This window comes from Callorhinchus milii, unplaced genomic scaffold, assembly GCF_018977255.1.
Source record: "Callorhinchus milii isolate IMCB2004 unplaced genomic scaffold, IMCB_Cmil_1.0 Scaffold130, whole genome shotgun sequence".
Lineage (NCBI taxonomy): Eukaryota > Metazoa > Chordata > Chondrichthyes > Chimaeriformes > Callorhinchidae > Callorhinchus > Callorhinchus milii.
In genome coordinates, this window is record NW_024704871.1 from 80,553 (window position 1) to 101,366 (window position 20,814).

At 48.2% G+C, this 20,814-nt stretch overlaps 1 protein-coding gene across 1 annotated transcript in view; it reads left to right on the forward strand.

Moving 5' to 3' along the window:
• The window catches only part of LOC103173524 (NACHT, LRR and PYD domains-containing protein 3-like), an 81,326-nt gene extending 61,628 nt beyond the window's left edge, over window positions 1-19,698 (forward strand). The window contains 3 exon segments of the mRNA XM_042345868.1: window positions 16,983-17,154; window positions 17,265-17,330; window positions 17,894-19,698. Of these exon segments, the coding sequence (XP_042201802.1) occupies window positions 16,983-17,154; window positions 17,265-17,330; window positions 17,894-19,698 (2,043 nt within the window).
• Window positions 19,699-20,814: the final 1,116 nt, after the last annotated feature.

Sequence of the window (20,814 nt, forward strand, 5' to 3'; positions counted from 1 at the left end):
GAGAGAGAGATATCAGTCAATGTGTGTGTGTGAGAGAGCAGTCAGTGTGTGTGAGAGATTAGTCAGTGTGTCTTTGTGAGAGAGCAGTCAGTGTGTGTGTGCGTGAGAGAAAGCAGTCAGTGCGTGAGTGTATTGGAGAGCAGTCAGTGTGTGTATTTGTGTGAGAGCAGTCAGTGTGTTTGTGAGAGAGAGCAGTCAGTGTGTGTGTGTGTGAGAGAGAGAGCAGTCAGTGTGTGTGTGAGAGAGAGCAGTCAGTGTGTGTGTGTGTGCGTGAGAGCAGTCAGTGTGTGTGTGTGAGAGAGAGAACAGTCAGTGTGTGTGAGAGAGTAGTCAGTGTGAGTGTGTGTCTGAGAGAGCAGTCAGTGTGTGTGAGAGAGTAGTCAGTGTGAGTGTGTGAGAGAGAGCAGTCAATATGTGTGTGTGGGAGAGAGCAGTCAGTGTGTGAGTGTATTGGAGAGCAGTCGGTGTGTGTGTTTGTGAGTGCAGTCAGTGTGTGTGTGTGTGAGAGAGAGAACGATATCAGTCAGTGTGTGTGTGTGAGAGAGCAGTCAGTGTGTGTGAGAGGTTAGTCAGTGTGTCTGTGTGAGAGAGCAGTCAGTGTGTGTGCGTGAGAGAGAGCAGTCAGTGCGTGAGTGCATTGTAGAGCAGTCAGTGTGTGTGTGTGTGAGACAGCACTGAGTCCTGTGGCTCAGTGGTTAGTGCACAAGCTTTCAAGTGAGAGACCTGAGTTGAATTTTTCATTCTGAGGTCATTTACATTTTCATTTTCAAGCTGCGACTGTGCAGTCGCAGGGACGTTGCTGTGTGTAATTGCTGCGCGTTCGCCCTCAAATATACAGTCAATTCACTTTACAGTGTGTTCTGTCAAGCACTTTGGGACGTCCTCCCGACGTGAAAAGCACAATGTCAAATGCAAGGATTATTATTATTATAGCAGTCAGTGTGTGTGTTTGTGAGAGCAGTCAGAGTGTTTGTGTGTCAGAGAGCAGTCAGTATGTGTGTGTGTGAGAGACAGAGCAGTCAGCGTTCGTGTGTGAGAGAGAGCAGTCGGTTTGTGTGTGTGAGAGAGACAGCAGTCAGTGTGTGTGTGTGAGAGAGCAGTCAGTGTGTGTGTAAGAGAGCAGTCAGTGTGTGAGTGTATTGGAGAGCAGTCAGTTGTGTGTGTGAGACAGCACTGAGTCCTGTGGCTCAGTGGTTAGAGCACACGCTTTTCAAGTGAGAGACCTGAGTTGAATTTTTCATTCTGAAGTCATTTTGATTTTGAAGCTGCGACTGTACAGTCGCAGGGACGTTGCTGTGTGTAATTGGCTGCGCGTTCACCCGCAAATATACAGTCAATTCACTTTACAGTGTGTTCTGTGAAGCACATTTAGACGTCCTCCCGACGTGAAAAGCACAATGTCAAATGCAACGATTATTATTATTATAGCAGTCAGTGTATGTGTTTGTGAGAGCAGTCAGTGCGTTTGTGTGTCAGAGAGCAGTCAGTATGTGTGTGTGTGAAAGACAGAGCAGTCAGCGTTCGTGTGTGAGTGAGAGCAGTCGGTGTGTGTGTGTGAGAGATAGCAGTCAGTGTGTGTGTGAGAGAGAGCAGTCAGTATGTGTGTGTGTGAAAGACAGAGCAGTCAGCGTTCGTGTGTGAGTGAGAGCAGTCGGTGTGTGTGTGTGTGAGAGATAGCAGTCAGTGTGTGTGTGAGAGAGAGCAGTCAGTATGTGTGTGTGAGAGAGAGCAGTCGGTGTGTGTGTGAGAGAGAGAGAGAGCAGTCAGTGTGTGTGTGTGAGAGGGAGCAGTCAATATGTGTGTGTGAGAGAGAGCAGTCAGTGTGTGAGTGTATTGGAGAGCAGTCAGTGTGTGTGTTTGTGAGAGCAGTCAGTGTGTGTGTGTGTGAGAGAGAGATATCAGTCAATGTGTGTGTGTGAGAGAGCAGTCAGTGTGTGTGAGAGATTAGTCAGTGTGTCTTTGTGAGAGAGCAGTCAGTGTGTGTGTGCGTGAGAGAAAGCAGTAAATGCGTGAGTGTATTGGAGAGCAGTCAGTGTGTGTATTTGTGTGAGAGCAGTCAGTGTGTGTGTGAGAGAGAGCAGTCAGTGTGTGTGTGTTAGAGAGAGCAGTCAGTGTGTGTGTGAGAGAGAGCAGTCAGTGTGTGTGTGTGTGTGCGTGAGAGCAGTCAGTGTGTGTGTGTGAGAGAGAGAACAGTCAGTGTGTGTGAGAGAGTAGTCAGTGTGAGTGTGTGAGAGAGAGCAGTCAATATGTGTGTGTGGGAGAGAGCACTCAGTGTGTGAGTGTATTGGAGAGCAGTCGGTGTGTGTGTTTGTGAGTGCAGTCAGTGTGTGTGTGTGTGTGTGTGTGAGAGAGAACGATATCAGTCAGTGTGTGTGTGTGAGAGAGCAGTCAGTGTGTGTGAGAGATTAGTCAGTGTGTCTGTGTGAGAGAGCAGTCAGTGTGTGTGCGTGAGAGAGAGCAGTCAGTGCGTGAGTGCATTGTAGAGCAGTCAGTGTGTGTGTGTGTGTGTGAGACAGCACTGAGTCCTGTGGCTCAGTGGTTAGTGCACAAGCTTTCAAGTGAGAGACCTGAGTTGAATTTTTCATTCTGAGGTCATTTACATTTTCATTTTCAAGCTGCGACTGTGCAGTCGCAGGGACGCTGCTGTGTGTAATTGCTGCGCGTTCGCCCTCAAATATACAGTCAATTCACTTTACAGTGTGTTCTGTGAAGCACTTTGGAACGTCCTCCCGACGTGAACAGTGCTATATTAAATGCAAGGATTATTTTTATTATTATTATTACAGTGTGTTTGTGAGAGCAGTCAGTGTGTGTGTGAAAGAGAGAGCAGTCAATGTGTGTGTGTGTGGGAGAGCAGTCAATGTGTGTGTTTGTGAGAGCAGTCAGTGTGTGTGTGAGAGAGAGAGATATCAGTCAGTGTGTGTGTGAGAGAGCATTCAATGTCTGTGTGTGAGAGAGCAGTCAGTGTGTGAGTATATTGGAGAGCAGTCAGTGTGTGTGTGAGAGAGTGCAGTCAGGGTGTGTGTTTGTGAGAGCAGTCCGTGTGTGTGTGTGTGTGAGAGAGAGAGATATCAGTCAGTGTGTGTATGAGAGAGCAGTCTGTGTGTGTATTTGTCAGAGAGCAGTCAGTATGTGTGTTTGTCAGAGAGCGGTCAGTGTTTGTATGTTTGAGAGCAGTCAGTGTTTGTGTGTGTGAGATAGCAGTCAGTGTATGTGTGTGAGATAGAGAGCAGTCAGTATGTGTGTGTGAGATAGAGAGCAGTCAGTGTGTGTGTGTGTGAGCAGTCAGTGTGTGTTTCTGTGTGTGTGTATCTGTGTGTTTGTCAGAGAGCAGTCAGTGTGTGTTTGAGGGCATTCAGTGTGTGTGTGTATCTGTGTGTTTGTCTATGTGTGTCTCTGTGTGTGTGTGTGTGTCTGTGTGTGTTTGTGTCGGTCTGTGTGTGTGTGTGTGTCTGGGGGGGGGGCTGTAGGGGGATGTTAACAGAGTTTGTGTGTTTGCTCAGCTGATTGGGTGAATCAAACGCGCTCCGGTGAGCGCTCACGGAGAGGGAAGGAAGGGTTCGTGCCTTCAACCTGACGCGGGTTTGTGGGCCGTTACCGGGTTCCCAAACAGCCGCCACGTTTGCCAACACGTACCCGAGGCTCGACCCCCACCTCCCACTTGACCCCCAAACCCTCCCCCCCCACCACCAGCATTGCCGGGATGTGGTCGGGAAGAGGGCAGTGCCCCGGTCCCAGATTCCGGGACCCGAAGATCAACGGGTTCCCGGTGTGTGTCCCTCCGCAGTGACGGGGATGTCCCCGCGGGTCCGGCGGCAGATTGCGGTGCCGCTCGGCCCGGGGGGTCATTCCGCTCGTTCGGGCCGCTGCTTCCAATCGGGACCCAACGCCCCCGAATCCCCTCGACGGGACGGCGGCCCTCGGGGGCTGATGGGCGGCGAGGAGTCCGCGGTCATGTCACGCGGCGTCTTAACCCCAACACGGCCTCAACCACAACAACAACAACAACAACAAGACGGCACGTGTGCAGCGCCTTTCACTGCGGGAGGACGTCCCGAGGCGCTGCACAGTGACAGCGTTTCAGACCCGAGTCGGACTCACACACGGGAACCCCTCCCCCGCGCCTTCTTCCCCCACTCCCCACCCCAACACATTGCTGTCCATCCCCGACATTTCCATCGCCTCTCCCGACCCTCCCCCTATTCCGGAGCGCCTTATTAAGCTCAGGTTGTGGGGTGGTGGGGGGTTGGGGGTGGGGGGTGAGGTATGGATTGGAGACCCGCCCCCCACCCCCAGGAGTGCTCATTGTATCAATGTGGGGGGTGAGGCTCGGAGACCCCGTACCCTCCCCTGTTGTGCTCTTTGTGGGGGTGGGGGTGACCGCGGGAGTATCACCATCACCCGCTCTTTTTTTGTTCACGGTAAGACTTTTGGAATAAAACAAGAGGTAAGAAGACTCCATTCCCCCCCTCACCCCCAACCCCCCACTCGAGGTGCTCGAGGGGATTGTAAATGTTTTTTACAGTCTCAGTTGATGTTCTTTTTTTCGCGGCTTCACTGCGGGATTGCGGTTCACAGCGCCGATCAACCGCGTTTGATCGAAACCATCCGTTGCCGAACACCGGGGATGGGATGGCGTCCACCGCGGTTTGAAACACGAGGGTACGATTGCAGGCGCTGAGATAGAGCTACGCGTGTACTTCCCTCCCTCCCTCTCTCCCTCCTTCCCTCCCTCTCTGCTCCATCCCTCGCTCCTTCCCTCCTTCCCTCCCTCCCTCCCTCGCTCCATCCTTCCCTCCCTCTCTGCTCCATCCCTCGCTCCCTCCCTCCGTCCCTCGCTCCCTGCTGAATATTATTATAATATTATAATATTATAATAACAAAACAATAATAAAATTGGTCATTTTCAATCTACGACTGTTTGTGGGACATTGCTGTGCACAATTGGCTGCCGCCTTCGCCCACAAATATACAGTCAATTCACTTTGCAGTGTGTTCTGTGAAGCGCTTTGGGACGTCCTTCCGACATGAAAAGCGCTATATCAAATGCAAGGATTATTATTATATTATTATTATTATCATTTTATTATTTTTATTATTATTATAACCTCTGATGGCGCAAAGCAGCAACGTTGGGGTTCAGACTATTCTGCAGACTGTGCTGCCTCGCAGCTTTCTCTCTCTCTCTTTATATATGTATATATGTATACATTTAATATATATACAGTGCATATATACATTTCGGTGCAGAGCGATGCGTTCAGTCGCTGCCGCTGTGTTCCTTCTTGACCTTTTTGCTTCTTTTTGGCATGTTATTTGGGTTGTAGGTAATTTTGCTCTCTGACTATGTGTGTGTGTGGTTGTGTGTGTGGGTGAGCGGGTGTGTGTGTGTCCTGTTGCAGGAGAGATGGGTACTGCTGTGGACAGCTCCTCAGCACAGAGCTCACTCACTCACTTATTACCTCACTCACTCACTGACTCATTCACTCACACACACACTCACTCACTCACTCACACTCACTGAACGGCGTGACTGACAGATTGACTGTTAGATCTGCACAACAGCAAACTGCACACACTCCTTAAACAGGCAAAGCTCAGTGCCTGCGTCTACTGCCTCCCTCTACTGCCTCTCTCTGCTGCCTCTCTCTGCTGCCAGCCTCTACTGCCAGCATCTGCTGCCTCTCTCAGCTGACTCTCTCTGCTGCCAGCCTCTGCTACCTCGCTTTGCTGCCAGCCTCTACTGCCTCTCTCTGCCTTCTCTCTCTGCTGCCAGCCTCTACTGCCAGCCTCTGCTTCCTCTCTCTGCTGCCAGCCTCTACTGCCAGCCTCTGCTGCCTCTCTCTGCTGCCTGCCTCTACTGCCAGACTCTGTTGCCTCTCTCTGCTGCCTGCCTCTACTGCCAGACTGTCTGCCTCCCTCTGCTGCCTGTCTCTACTGCCAGCCTCTGCTGCCTCTCTCTGCTGCCTCTCTCTGCTGCCAGTCTCTGTTGCCTCCCTCTGCTGCCTGCCTCTACTGCCAGCCTCTGCTGCCTCTCTCTGCTGCCTCTCTCTACTGCCAGCCTCTGCTACCTCTCTCTGCTGTCAGCCTCTGCTGCCTCTCTCTGCTGCCAGCCTCTGCTGCCAGCCTCTGCTGCCTCTCTCTGCTGCCTCTCTCTACTGCCAGCCTCTACTGTCAGCCTCTGCTGCCTCTCACTACTGCCAGCCTCTACTGCCAGCCTCTGCTGTCAGCCTCTACTGCCTGCCTACTGCTTACTTACTTGCAGCAGCACAGAGTCCCCTCCTACACCCCCCCCCCCACCCCCACCCATTCTCGCTTCTCTTTCCTTTTAAAAATACCCATATATTTCATTTAGGAGGAGGAGTAAAGTGTGTGTGTGTGTGTGTGTGTGAGTGTGTGTGTGTGGGGGGGGGGGGGGGGGGGCGGAAAACATCAGTGCCTGTGATGATTAGAATACAATACCCCAATTCACCATCTCACCCATCGACACACACATCCAACATCGCTTTATATTAATAATAATAATGATTAACAATAATGATAAATACTAATGTGATAATTTAATGATACTAATACGACAATAAAATAATAATAATAGTCATTGCATATGGTACAGCAGCGCCGTGTCACATCTTCCAGGTGTCTCACAGGGCTTCACAAGATAGACTGTGAGGTGTAGTGACTGTGTATTTTCTGGGCGAAACGCGGCAGCCGATGGCCCACAACAGTGAGCGTCCGTCACACGAACAGTCGTGGATTGAAGTGACCGATTTACTTTAGTTTTTGGAATGGATTATTATTTGTGCGTCTGTCTGTGTGTGTGTCTGTGTCTGTCTGTACGTGTGTGTGTGTCTGTGTGTGTGTCTGTGTGTGTGTCTGTGTCTGTCTGTACGTGTGTGTGTGTCTGTGTGTGTGTCTGTGTGTGTGTCTGTGTGTGTCTGTGTTGTGTGTGTGTCTGTGTGTGTGTCTGTGTGTGTGTCTGTGTGTGTGTGTGTCTGTGTCTGTCTGTACGTGTGTGCCTGTGTGTGTCTGTGTTGTGTGTGTGTCTGTGTGTGTGTGTGTGTGTCTGTGTGTGTGTCTGTGTGTGTGTTTGTCTGTGTTTGTGTCTGTCTGTCTGTCTGTGTGTTTCTCGGTCTGTGTCATACACATCCTCTCACACACACACTCTCACAGTCTCTCTCTCACTCTCTCACACAGACTCTCTCACACACTCTCTCACACTGTCAATCTCTCACACATTCTCCCACTCTCTCATACTCTCTCACATTCTCACTGTCTCTCACACTCTCTCTCTGTCTCTCTGTCACCGACACTGACCGTCGTCTCCGCCGCCATCACCACCTCCCGCGGTCCCGCCTCGCGCTCAGACAGACAGGCGCCGCGCCCCGAAACACCGTCAGCCCCGCGCCCGGAGACGGCACTGCGCAGGCGCCGAGTTCAAACAAAAACCGTCGGCCTCGCGCATCAGCTCAGAGCACTGACCGGTACGGGAACATATCATCTGTTAACGTGACACAACATCGCACGACATCTGCGGACACCGCGTTGCGTTTTGCCCAAAACGCTAACATTTGCACTTATTGCTTCACTGCGGAGAGGTTTGACAAACGGTTAAATATTTGAAGCAAACGGGCAGCGACTTGTCCAACCGGTTCCATTGATGTTTTTCCAAGAAGCGCCGCTCCCTATAGTCAGAGCCAAACGTCAGGATTGTCTCAGACGGAATGTGGCTCAGGGGCTGAACCTGTCTGTCACACAGGTGTGAGCGTCTCTCACAAACCTTCCCATAACCAGCCATTGGGCACATTACCAGCAGGTTGGTGCTGGTGGGTGGGAGAGATCACACAGTGCTGCTGATTGAGGACCAGGAGAGAACTAGTTGAAGGAGCTGGTGGTCTCCAGTCACTGGGGAGAAGCTCAGCGCGTCCCTGTGATCACTGCTGAGCAAATATCTGCCAAACCTTCAGTTCTTCCTCTTCTCCATCTGATAATCTGTAAAAGTGTTCTCAATTTGGTGTCTGATGTTAAGCGTCTTCTCCAGGCAGAGTGGACAGGGGAGTGGGGGCGCCTCATTCAAACGCCCTCCGTGGGGGTGAGGGGAGTGAGTGGGCGGGTTATCCGAAGGGCTGAACCGGCTCCGAGGTGGAAAGGTTTGGCTGCAGGTTACCGGAATCGAGCCGTCCTCCTGTAACCGACTCTGCTCTGTTTCCTGAGCCGGTGGCGGGTCCGTGGTATTCCAGGGCACTGCTGATAGCAGCACAGCCCAGTCCGGCTCATCGACAGCACCCGAAGGGCAGACCAGACACTGGGGCAGATATCCTCACAGTCGGCTCCTATTAACCCTGTAAAAAAGTCCTAACTTGTACGGTGTTCCCAGCTGGAAAAAAGAAATAGGAAGGCTCGCCGGGCAGCAATATCAATTGCGAGCCATGGGGTTTTCGCTGATTAGATTCCAGCAGTTACTCCAACCCATGCTCTCGGATGCCCAAACTTTGGCTCTTGCCATTCCTTGCCTTTACTCTCCGGAACAGAGTGAGTAGGATGGGATTCAAGATTCTCATCCTCACCGACAATGCCATTCACGGCCTCGCTCCCTCCTACCTCTCCGACCTACTCTTCCCCTACTGACCTGCCCGTACCCTCCGTTCCTCTGGCTCCGGTCTGCTCCACATCCCCCGCCCCAACCGCCCTACCATCGGTGGTCGGGCCTTCAGCTCCACTCTCGACTCTCTACCTCCTCCTCGCTCCCTCCCTTCCCTCCCCTCACCCTGACCATTTCCCCCAATGCTCGGGTCCCGACCCAACTGTCCAGCACCTTGGGACGTCGTCCCGACGTGAAAGGCGCTCTATACATGAGATCTTGTTGTATCTTGTTGTGTGATGCATCACTCCAGCGGGAGTGAGAGTGCACATTCCATTAGAACAATCTCTCTCTGGAAATTCTCTGTGTAGGTGGGATGCAGAAAATTCCCAGTTTGGTTTGGAAACTGATGCTTTGTGCTGGATTTCCCTCTGTGAACGTTTTATCACAGCCATATTACGATATATAAAAGTCTTCCGGTGAGATCCTGACATGGAGAAGCAGAGCTTGAACCTGCAAGATTACTGATCCTCGCGTTTGTTATAGCGACTCATCACATGTTCAAGACGTCTCCAAGCGCTTTAACGGATGCACTGTAAAGTGCCGTGACTGTGTGACCCACACGCAAGTCCCTGACGAGAGAGAGAGATTGGACTGATTCCTTCTCCTTAGCCCCAGAACAATAAGGCTGATCGCCTCTCGTCCACCAGCTGAGGGTTCCTTGTCTGAAAGCATCATTGCCGTGTGTCAAATTCTCCCAATCCCAACCCCTAACTAATCGACTCTCCCCAAATTAGCACCACTCCGCCCGCTCTTACCCCAACTAGTCCCACTACATCAATCGAACCCCAAACGATCCCATTCCCAGACATTTGCCCCAGCTATTACAACTCACTTACCTAACTGGGGGGTCTTACTCTAACTCACCACGTTTATCGCTATTCGTTCCCCCAGCCCCTGCCCATCCCCCTGAGCTCAGTGTGTCCCATTGCCCCGCTATTAAGATGGTGACTGAAGGTCAAAGGAGACAAAGAGGGAATGAGGCGAAGGCAATGTGAGGCGCAGTTCCAGAGGTGGGAGCAGATAAAACCAAAACATGGATTTCTTCATTCTTTGATTATCGGTAGATTGCTCTAAACCTCAACAGCTCTGTCAGTAAACACAATACAGAATGACTTGTCTGACTGGTTAGGGATGTATTTCTGAGAATCGCCGCGCTCTGTGGTGAGAGTCAAATTTCAGGAATGTTTGAGTTCATAAACAATTTTTCTGATGCGTTGTATGTCGCGGTGGTGAACACTTATATCAGATTTTGATTCCTGTATCGCCTGGCGACCAGGTGTTTGCTCATATGTCAAGTACAGCTCAACAGGTAAAGTGTTAGCAGATTCATGTTGGAATACATGACCATATCATCATAGTTTATTGAATATTTATAATCGCTGTTGCTGAAACCATCTCAATACTATTGCAGTTTTAAAATTCACATCAGCAAATTATACAGGTAGGGACTTGTCAGATGGTTGTAGGTGATTTAGCGAGAAGCGCCGCTCCCTTTAGAGTCAGGTTTCAGGAAGGGAGAGTGGAGGGTGGGGCGTTGTGGGGGAGGTTAAGTGGAAACTCGTTGAAGCTTAACTCACTGCAATAACAGCAACAACAACTTGGATGTATACAGCGCCCTCCACGCCGTAGGGATGAAGAAGGTCGAAGAGGAGGGTCTTGAGACATACCTTGAAGGAGGTAAGGGATGGAATGAGGCGAAGGGACTGTAATGGTTGCCAAAGGTGGGGGCAGAAACGAGAATGGATTTTGTATTTCTTTGACTCCCGGTAGATTATTGTAAACTTGGACAGCTCTGTTAGTAAACAAAACACACTGAAAGTTGTCAGACTGGTTGGATATACATTTCTGGGAATCGCCGCTCCCTGTGGTAAGAGTCAAATTTCAGAAGTTTTTCAGAGCACAAACAGCCTGAGAGCTGCAGCTTTCCTGTGCAGCAACAGAGAAGCCACAGGAGGGAAGAGAAGGGCAAAACAGTAAAAATAGAACCAACAAATGAAAGAAAAAAGGAACAGATAAAAAATGAATGCATAGTTTGTCTGAAGTACTCTGTTTAGCGGTGGTTAATAATTATATCAGTTTGTGAGTCCGGCATCACCTGGAGACAAGTTGTTTGCTCATGTGGTAAGTACAGGTCAGCAAGTAAACTTTAGCAGATTCATGTTGGAATAGATGACCATATCACCACACTTTGTTGAATACTTTAATCTTTGTTGCTAGAACCATCTCAGTACTACTGGAGTTTTAAAATCTCTATCAGCGACTTATGCACGCAGTGACTTGTCAAATGGTTGGCGGTGATTTTGAGAGAAGCACCGCTCCCTTTAGTGAGTGTCAGGTTTCAGAAAGGTTTCAGACGACAAACAGCCTGAGAGCTGCTGTAGGAGGGCCAGGCGACTGGTGATTCTGAAGGCTGAGAGACGAGGTGTTAGAATATATAATCATGGGCGGTGGGTAAGGGTGTTGGGGTGGAGGGGGACCATCGAGCCATCCCTCTTTAACGGTCTCAACTCTGGTTCCTGAGCTGGTGGTTGTGTATTATTCCAGGGCACTGCTAATGACAGCCCAGCCTGGCTCATCAGCAGCTCTTGGAAGTGCAGAACAGTGTCAGAGATTGGGGTCAGACGATACGGTGTAATAATCCAGGGTTTATTAATTATTACAAATAGCTTTACTTAATCTTAAAACTGGGACCATAGATACAATAGAATCGAAATCGATTCCATTGGGAAGTGTGCTGACCCCCCACGACAACTCCACAACTATTTCAAAGTTAGATTTTTTTTTAATAGGTTTCCAACCCCAACTCCGCTCATCACAGAGAACACATCCATCCATCACAGGCTGCCAGCGATCTTTGAGGAGGCTCTTTTTGCTTGCGAAAATAACTAATAAGGAGAAAGAAATGTGGACGTTTATTGGGAGGATTTTGCCATCTCCCTGTTCCCTCAATCTATAGATAACCAGATGTCTACGAGTGTTTTTCCACCTCTGTTTTCACATTTGTGCTCAAGGCCAAGATTCCTGAAATCTTAGATGGGACGATGACATAAACCCCAGGCACCATAGGAGGGAACGTTATCAGCATCTGACATGTAGTGTAAGCCAACAACAACAACTTGCATTGAGAAGCCGTCCGGCGTGGAGGGCGCTCTATAAATCCAAGTTGTTGCTGTTGCATTGATGTAAGGCCCTCCACGGAGGGTAGTGTTTCAGAGCGCTTAAGAGTGGTGGATCCTCACTCCGGGCTGTGTGTGACACCAGCAGCATCAAACCAGCCTCTTCCTCTCTCAGTAGTTCCCTCTCACTCCCTCTCTTCCACACACACTCTCTCTATCCCCTCTCAAACTCTCTCTCAATCACCCTCTCTCAATCTGATTCTCCCTCCTTCCACCTTTCTCCCACACTCTCTAAATCTCTCTCACTTACTCTATCTCACTCCCACTTTCTTACCTCTGTGTCACACATATGTACTCTCTCTCTCCACCTCCTGCTCTCTCTCCTCTCCCCCCCCCGTTAAACCTCTCTCACACTCTCCCCACTCGAACTCCACTCTACCCCTCCTGTCTCTATCCTCTAATCACCCGCTCTCTGACCCTCCATCCCCCTATATCTCCTACCTAAATATCTCAAGGTTAGCCTTTTACAACAACAAGAGAATTACATGTGTAAAGCACCTTTCACTTTAGGAGGATGTCCCAAGGCGCTGGACAGTTTGTGTGACTAAGTTGATAATCGTTGGTTTATTAAACAACACTGTTGGTCATATCCATCCAAGTCTATTAGAATGAGAATAAGGGAGGATTATATTGGCTGTGATGAGAAACCAAGTGTTAGATTGGTATTAATGATAGAGGGTAGGACTGCCTGCCAGAAACGGGAGAGAATTGGCTTGATTGGCTGTGACGAGAGAGAGAGCGAGGGTTAGCCTGGCTCTGATGTGGGAGAAACAAGGGTTGGACTGGCTTTTATGAGTGAGAAGGTTGGACTGGCGTGAAGGTGAGAGAGAAGGGATGAGGAAAATAAACAGAAACAGTGAGTGAGAAATCAGAGACAGAGAGTGAAAGAGTGTGATTGAGTTTATGGGAGCGATAGGCCTGAGAAGTGTGTGTGTGAGAGAGTGTGGGTGTGACACAAAGAAATAGATTGAGCGAGTGAGGGAGGGAGCGAGAGGCAGAAAGCAGATAATGATTGAGAGTGTGAGGGAGTGTGTGATAGAGGGGTGGAGACCGGGAGAAAGTGATTGAGAGAAATTGAGAGAAGATAGTGCATGTGCATGAGAGTGTGAATAAGAAATGAGAGCCAGACTGAGGGGGACAGAGTGGTTCAAGGACAGGGTGCAGAGAAATGATAGAGAGAGTGTGGTATGAGAGAAACAAAAAGAGACAGGGAGGGAGAGAGAGGGAGAAAGCAGAGACAGAGAGTGAAAGAGATCGATTGAGAGTACGGGAGGAGATAATGTGTGTTAAAGAGAGGAGGGTGAAGAGGGGGAGTGATAGGGGCAACAGGGTGTGAGAGGGTGAGCTGGCGAATGTGGGAGAAAGGGGGAGTGAGAGAGAGTAACTGAGAGAGGGAGACTGTGGGTGAGAGAGATGGAGAAGTGAAAGCCAGTGATGGAGAATGGAGAGGGAGCGAGTGAGAGAAGAAAGAGAGAAATTGAGAAAGAACATCCACAATATTTAACACAATGTATGGAAAGGGCGTCTCCAATATCTTTTTCTCTTCCTTTCCGGTTTAGGTTTTCGAACAAAATGCTGAAGTCAAACTCTTGTAGCACAACCACAAACAAAGAACCGTCGAGATTCGCAGCACAGAAGCGGGTTATTCGGCTTATCGTGGCTGTGGTGGCACTTCTTATCGCAATCCTTATTATTATAAGTGAAGATTCCCATGAAGATCTGATTCAGTTTTCCCAAATCCCTTTTTAGATAGTTCACTCCTTTTAGATTGGTATCCAGGTATATTTTGCAACCACTCTGGATTCCGCAACAAACACCATTCCCGCTACTATGGTTTTGCAGTTAGTGAAAGTGTGCTGCTATTAAAAAAAAACCTACAGCCAGTAATCAAGAAAGAGTCTAAATGTAATTTGTTTCATTACTTTAACTAACCATCGTGACATTGTACAAAGGAGAAATGGAATCCAAAATCTATTTGTGAACTTGACTATTCCGAAATATAGTTGATCTGAGATGAGCGCTTGTGTGAAGTATTCGCACCAGCGAGGTGACCGGGGCCGAATGGCCTGTTCCTGAGCTTGTTTAATCCTCGCTCGTAGCTCATTCCTCTAACACTGGGCAGCATTCCGGAGAGAGGGAATTCATTGCATTTCAACGATCTATCTCTGGGTTTCCCATATGTAGGTGGAAGGCATGGAAATCTTATCTTTGTTTGGATACTGTTCGGTTTGGTGATGGGCTTTTGGGCGTTTCAGACACTCGGCTGACAAAAATAAAATCAGCTCAGCAATCGCCCTGCTCTTTATGTTCTCCGAGACGCTGCCTGCGTGAAGGGCGCTATATATTGTTCTTTGTATTCTCTGATACGGCTTTTTGTGGCTGAAGCTCCTCAGCTTATCGATAATTCATTCCTCTATCTTAGGCTTTTAGTCTAGTGTGAATCTGGAGATGGTGTGGAGAGGCTGGATCTATTTGAATGATGCTCACTAGCTTTCACCATATTGGAAAGAAGATGTAATGCTCAACCTTCATCTTTCTGACTGAATGTCACAATTCTCTTTGAATTTCCCCATAAGTGGAAATTATTTTTCTTAAGATGGCTCTCATTGTTATTGAGTTTTAAGCAGCTGAACGCAACTCACTTGAACTTCCTGGTCGCAAGTCCGGAGCGCAACCAGCAGTTGCATTACCGGGAAATATCCATAAAGGTCAACATTGCATATTAGCGTTGATAACGTTTCACTGACTGTTACACACATGAGGTTCAAAGAGCAGGAACAGGAGATCAGACACAGAGCACAGAGAATATGCTGCATTGGGCATGTGGCTGAAATGAAACAAAGGGAACGTTGAAGTGGGAGAAAGCAATGTCACACTGGTGCTACTCTGATGATCGATGTGAAGCCCCGAGATTGTGGAAGAGAAAATCACACTCACACTGTAACAGACTGAACAGTTTCTGTAGGGGAAGTTTGATATTGCCACTGCCTAAAATGGGCAAGTTTAACATTGGACAGTAAATTTTTTTTTTGTATCAGGATTGACCCATAGCTGTCCAACCTAACCCACATATGGCCACTGACCAGGACCGTCTACCTCCACATCCATCATATTACCCGCCTCTGACGAACATTATCCCAGATGAAACAGTAGTCCATGCGTTCGAGACCTCCTTCCTCCAGTATTCAAATGGCCTATTTTTTGGTCTCTCCATCTCCACTATCCCCAAGATGCAGCCGATCCCAATCTCTGTCGCCCGCATACTCACACACTCAAATCTGAGTAGCCTCATCACACAAGTTCGCGCCTAACTCAACTGGCTCCCTGTCACCGAATGGATCAATTTAAATTTGATGCCACTAAGAAAATAATCTGAGATACCATCGCAGGAATTATTTTGGTTGGTCATTCATGCTCCCAGTTAGCTATAGATGTTGTAGTGTGTAGAAAACCGGTTGTAAATCGATTGGCGAATCACTATTCCAGAGATAATAATCCCTTAAAACGAAAAATTGGACACGCAATCCATGACTGTTTGAGGGACACCACTGTGTGGAATCGGCATCAACGTTTTGCCGACAGAATATATTTAATTCACTTCACAGCATATTCTGTAAAGCGCTTTGAGACCTCAACCAAATGATTGGCACTATAAAAAAATGCATTGATTATTATTCTTATCATTGTCCACTGATAAATTGGACAGCATTTACCTCTGTTGTTACTGATGTTCAGAATGCTGTATCAGATTGAACCTCATAACTATCTGTTTCATTTTATAGGTGATCTGTGGAGAGCTTCTGATTACCCCGAGTCACCATGGCCCAGGCTCCCAATCCTAACCCACCACTGACAGATCACAAACAAAACGAAAGTGAGACAGGCAAGTTGAGAAAATCCGCTCACGTTTGCACAGTCAATGAAGCTGTCCACCGTTGATAAACTAATTAATTTAGCATCTTTTTGCTTTCTAGAGACTTCAATGCAGAGAGAATATAATGTGAAGTGTATTTGCTTTCATATTCTGTGGGCGAAATGAGCAGCCACCTTGCGCACAGCAGAGTCCTTAAAGACCACATGTCCAACAATGCACCCCCCCCCACCACCCCAGAGCCCCGCCACCAAACACACACACACCCCAGCAATGTGTAGGAGCGTTATCTTAGACTACATGATTTCGAAGCCTGATGTGGGATTCCAATGCACAACCTTGTGACTGAGAGTCGCGTGCGCTGCCACTGAGCCACATTGACACATACTGATCAACCGTGAAATGTATTTAACATGTGAATGTACAATATGGTATGAATTTAGTTTTATTATCAGTCTTGTGGCCAACAGGTTCAAGGGTCACATTCTATGAGACTCTCGCTCTGTACGACGGATACGTGCTGTTCAGACTCACTAAGTTCTACCGGGACAGAATAGAACAGGCCATCGAGGAAGATGTGGAGACCGTCAGCTCAGTACTGACAAGAAAGGAATACTTCAGCCAAGCGGAATATCAAGTAGGTAGTCAGATGGGAAGTGCTTATCTGATTTCCATAAGCTAATCCTGTGTGATATATGTCAGTATGTTTATTGTGCAAAGTGTATCCATTCAACAAGTTGCAACACATTACAGTTTTCATTGTTATGGCATCTTTCAACTGGGTAAACATCTCAAGATGCTTCATAATGATGGCAGGCCAACCGAGCTGGGTTTGAATAGGAGAGGGTGGGGAGGAGGTAAAGCTGAACGAGCGCATGGTTAAAGAGGCGTGCTTGAGCATGGGAAGTGAGGGAGCGATTCATAGTGACACTGGGATGGAGGAAGGGGGCTGGGTGGCTGCGGGTTGATGCAATAAATGTTAAGCATTTCCATACATCACTGCTTTACATTTGTTGCTTTGGACACTGACCCGATGGTGCTGTGGCTAAACATCCAGCTTATTGTTTGTGACAGGAGGATGAGGAGAGGTCAAGATGGGCTGTGATGGTCTCGACAGTAAACTCACTGCCAAGTCTCACATGTGAACAATGATCATTTGGCTGGGGTAACAGAGGGCAACTGTGCCTGTGGAACCTCACTCAACATGAAAACACCATGATGGAACTGGCCATTTCCTGATCACAAGCTTTGCTCACGTTTCACTCCTTTGTTTTTAATGCTCACTCTGCAGAAACTGACTGAGCTCACACACAGTGGGCGGAGGAGACAAAGCTCTAAACTTCTTCTGAACATGGCGCTGGGGAAAGGTTCGCGAGCCCAAAGAGTGATGTGGGAATCCTTTGTTGAAATAAGGTACACTTTGCCCAAACTGAACAAAATAATGACTGAAATACAGGAGCAAGGTACAATATACATTTGCATTGAATCCATTCCCAAATCAATTACATATTTTACTGAGGCAACCTAGATAACTAATTCACTATAACTAATGGAATGTCCTCGATACCAACAGGTGCCAGTCTATTAAACCAGGTGATTATTGACCAAAGTGTACCAGATGTATCCAGCACACTTAAAGGTATGTGACCGTTTTAAGGTGGAACCAATGGATTCATTTCTGAAATGCAGAGTTTGAATGTTTGCCATTTTCTGTGAGATTTACAGGAACTACAAATAATCTGGCAGTTAAACGGGAGGGGCATCAGTTGATTATATTGATCTCCTCCTGGTCGCCCTCTCCAGCTTTACCACATACAAGTTTGCAACTAATCCAAATCCAGCTGCTCCCAACCCTACATGCATTAAGATTCACATGACCATTATCTTCATCCACAACAAAATTCACATTCATCCTAACTACGGCGGATTGGCTTGAATGCTCAGTCTCCCCTTTATATCCTGATTCTTTCTTATTCTTTTCTACATCTGTGACTTTCTCCAATCTCCTTCTTCTGCGCAACTCCACCGTTCCAGAATCTGTAAATTTCACTTTATTAAAAGCTCTTCTGAAGTCTATCTATGTGTCTGCGCCTCCACACACTGACAGCAACTTCCTAACAGGAAACTCACACATTGTTGAGAAGCTGTCGAAAGGCAGACATTCTTGGTGCTTCTAACCCCAATGTGATTCTCTAATTGAAGATGCTCAGCGAAAGCACAAGGAGATGTTACTAAAACAAAGTGAGATACTGGTAGTGAAGACTATCCTGATAAAGGAGAAGGTGAAACAGTTTCAGTTGGTTGATCGCTCCACGGAGCTGACAATTATTTCTGATGTACGTGACCGGGAACTGGTAGAACATGAGCTGCTGGCGAGAGGCAGAGACCACGAGGAGTGGAGACAGAAGCAACTCCGGGGAGAGCTGGAAAAAATCCGAATTGATAAACTGTTCCACAGCAGCTTCTCCAGAGGAAGTTTCTTTTACCGGATGAAAAAATTCTACAAGAGAAGCGGATCAGGCACTTTCACAGGGAATTCCGCAGTAGTGAGTGGAGTGGCGGGGATTGGAAAAACAACTATGGTGCAAAAGATTGTCCATGACTGGGCCACAGGCAAAATCTATCCTCACTTCCACTTTGTATTTATTTTTAAATTCCGAGACCTAAACAGAGTTCATGACAGAGCAACACTGAGCTGCCTGATCGTGGAGCAGTATCCTTACCTCAGGGATGTTCTAGATTAGCTTTGGAAACACCCAGAGACATTGCTCTTTATATTTGATGGTTTGGATGAATTCAGGGGTAGTATTGATTTCGCTGACTGTCGGAGAGACACAGAGCCTCAGCGCAGGTGCACAGACCCTGAATTCTGCTGTAAACTTTCTGACATTGTGTACAGTTTAATACAGAAAAAGCTGCTGCCAGGATGCTCAGTGCTGGTGACCAGCCGCCCCACTGCGTTACAGTTACTGTCAAAGGCTCAGGTCAGTGTCTGGGCTGAAATCCTGGGATTTGTGGGGGAAGAGAGAAAGGAATATTTTCACAAGTTCTTTGAGGATCAGGAGGTGGCGGCAGCTGTTTACAGCCACGTGGAGGAGAACGAGCTCCTGTTCACCATGTGCTACAACCCGTCCTACTGCTGGATCCTCGCTCTGTCACTGGGTCCCTTCTTTACACGGAAACACAGCAACAAACAGCGAGTTCCCAAGACAGTCACACAACTCTTCTCCTATTATATTTACCATATTCTAACACATCACAGTATCAATGTGGAAAGCCCCCGTGATGTGATGCTGAAGATTGGTAAGATGGCCTTCACTGGAGTCTCCCAGAGAAACATTGTCTTTAATGAGGAAGATCTGATCAAATATAACCTCCAGCCTTCCCAGTTCCTCTCTGGCTTTCTCATGGAACTTGTGGAGAAAGAGTCTTCAGAGCACAGTGTGGTCTACACATTCCCGCACCTCACCATCCAGGAGTTTGTAGCCGCACTCGCTCAGTTCCTGTCTCCTCAATCCAAACGCACCATGCGGTGTTTGATCCGCAGTGACATGGAGGAGGACGGCCGGTTTGAGATATTTCTGCGCTTTGTTGCGGGGCTCTCCTCCCCACGGGCAGCTCAGCCGCTGGAGGAGTTTCTGGGGCCATTTGTCCATCAGACAACCTGTGCGGTGATCGATTGGCTGAAGGAGAAGTTTAAAGCTCAGATTAAAGACACAGACACCGTCACTGGGAAAGGGAAGTTGCTGAACTCACTACACTACCTGTTTGAGTCTCAGAATCAAGCCCTGGCACAGCAAACACTGGGCTCTCTACGAACACTGGCATTTGGTGACAGCTCTCCACAGAAAGCATTGAGACTGACACCGATAGACTGTGTTGTGGTGTCTCAGGCCATTGGACTTTGTGACACAATGAAACAACTGAATCTGAAGAACTGCTACATTCAGGAGGAGGGTCTCCAGCGTCTGGTTCCTGCTCTGCACAAGTGTGAGGAATTGTGGTAAGTTTACTCTATTTGTAAATCTTATTCATATTATTCTTATTTCAAAGCCATTCTCCAGGACTTTAATGTCATCAAACACCAGCTGATCAATGGAAGAATGGTATCATACAGTAGGAGGGAACAGTGGGTGACAATTTGATGGCCGTCACACACAACAGTCCTGCCCTGGGTAATTGGGAGGTGAATGGCTGACATTCCACTGCACACTTGGCTGCTCCACACCCTGAGCCCTTGGGTGACATTGCCAGATTCCTGATGCTATTGGGATTGTTTCCTAACTCCGGACTGGAATACTCACTTTATTGATCAAATTGTAACTTGATCCCAGGTCAGACAGACCAGAGCTTATGCTCAGAGATGTCACTCAGTGGTTCCTGTTTATTCATACAGGAGATGGTTCTCCTGACCACAGAGTCTCTGACACACAGAAACCCTTCTAACCTCCAACGTTCTGAGCTTCCCACAAGCTCAGGACCCTAGAGCTCACTCTGCTGGACCGTGTGATTAGGCCGGAGGATTCCTGTTTCCTCACCTACCGGCGGCAGGACCTCCCCCAGCGCTGCATTCCAGGGCAAAGGGATCTCCCGATGGCTTGGCCATCCCATTTATCCAGGGGCAGACACACCCTCTCTCCAGTACAATATTATAAAACTGATACAATATAATTCACCACAAACAAATCTCCCTCAGCCTGATATCAGTTTGACCGGTGTGGGCTCCCTGGCCCTGGTGAAGAGTCTCCATTTCCAGCTCCTGAGACCTCCCGGCCACAGACATTCTCTTTCCGAGGTCTGGGGCTCACAGTGTTTGGAGAATGAGAGAATAGAGAGATAACCACTGCCCAGAACCTGGAGATTACAGTCCGTGATGGCAGAAGTCAAGACATTAACCTCACTCACATACTACCTAAGGGTTACAGTACTGCTGGAATAACCCAGCGTAAACTGTGCTGCTCCCAGGACCAGGCACTGGGGAGATCCCACTCTCTGTAGCTCCAGCAGCCCAGAATGTTAAGGCGTCTTGACCAGATAAGGTGCTGTAACAAATGCAAGGCTTACTATTATGATTATTGTTATCTGATACTGTCTCTTACACCAGCTCACTTTGTCTCCATGAA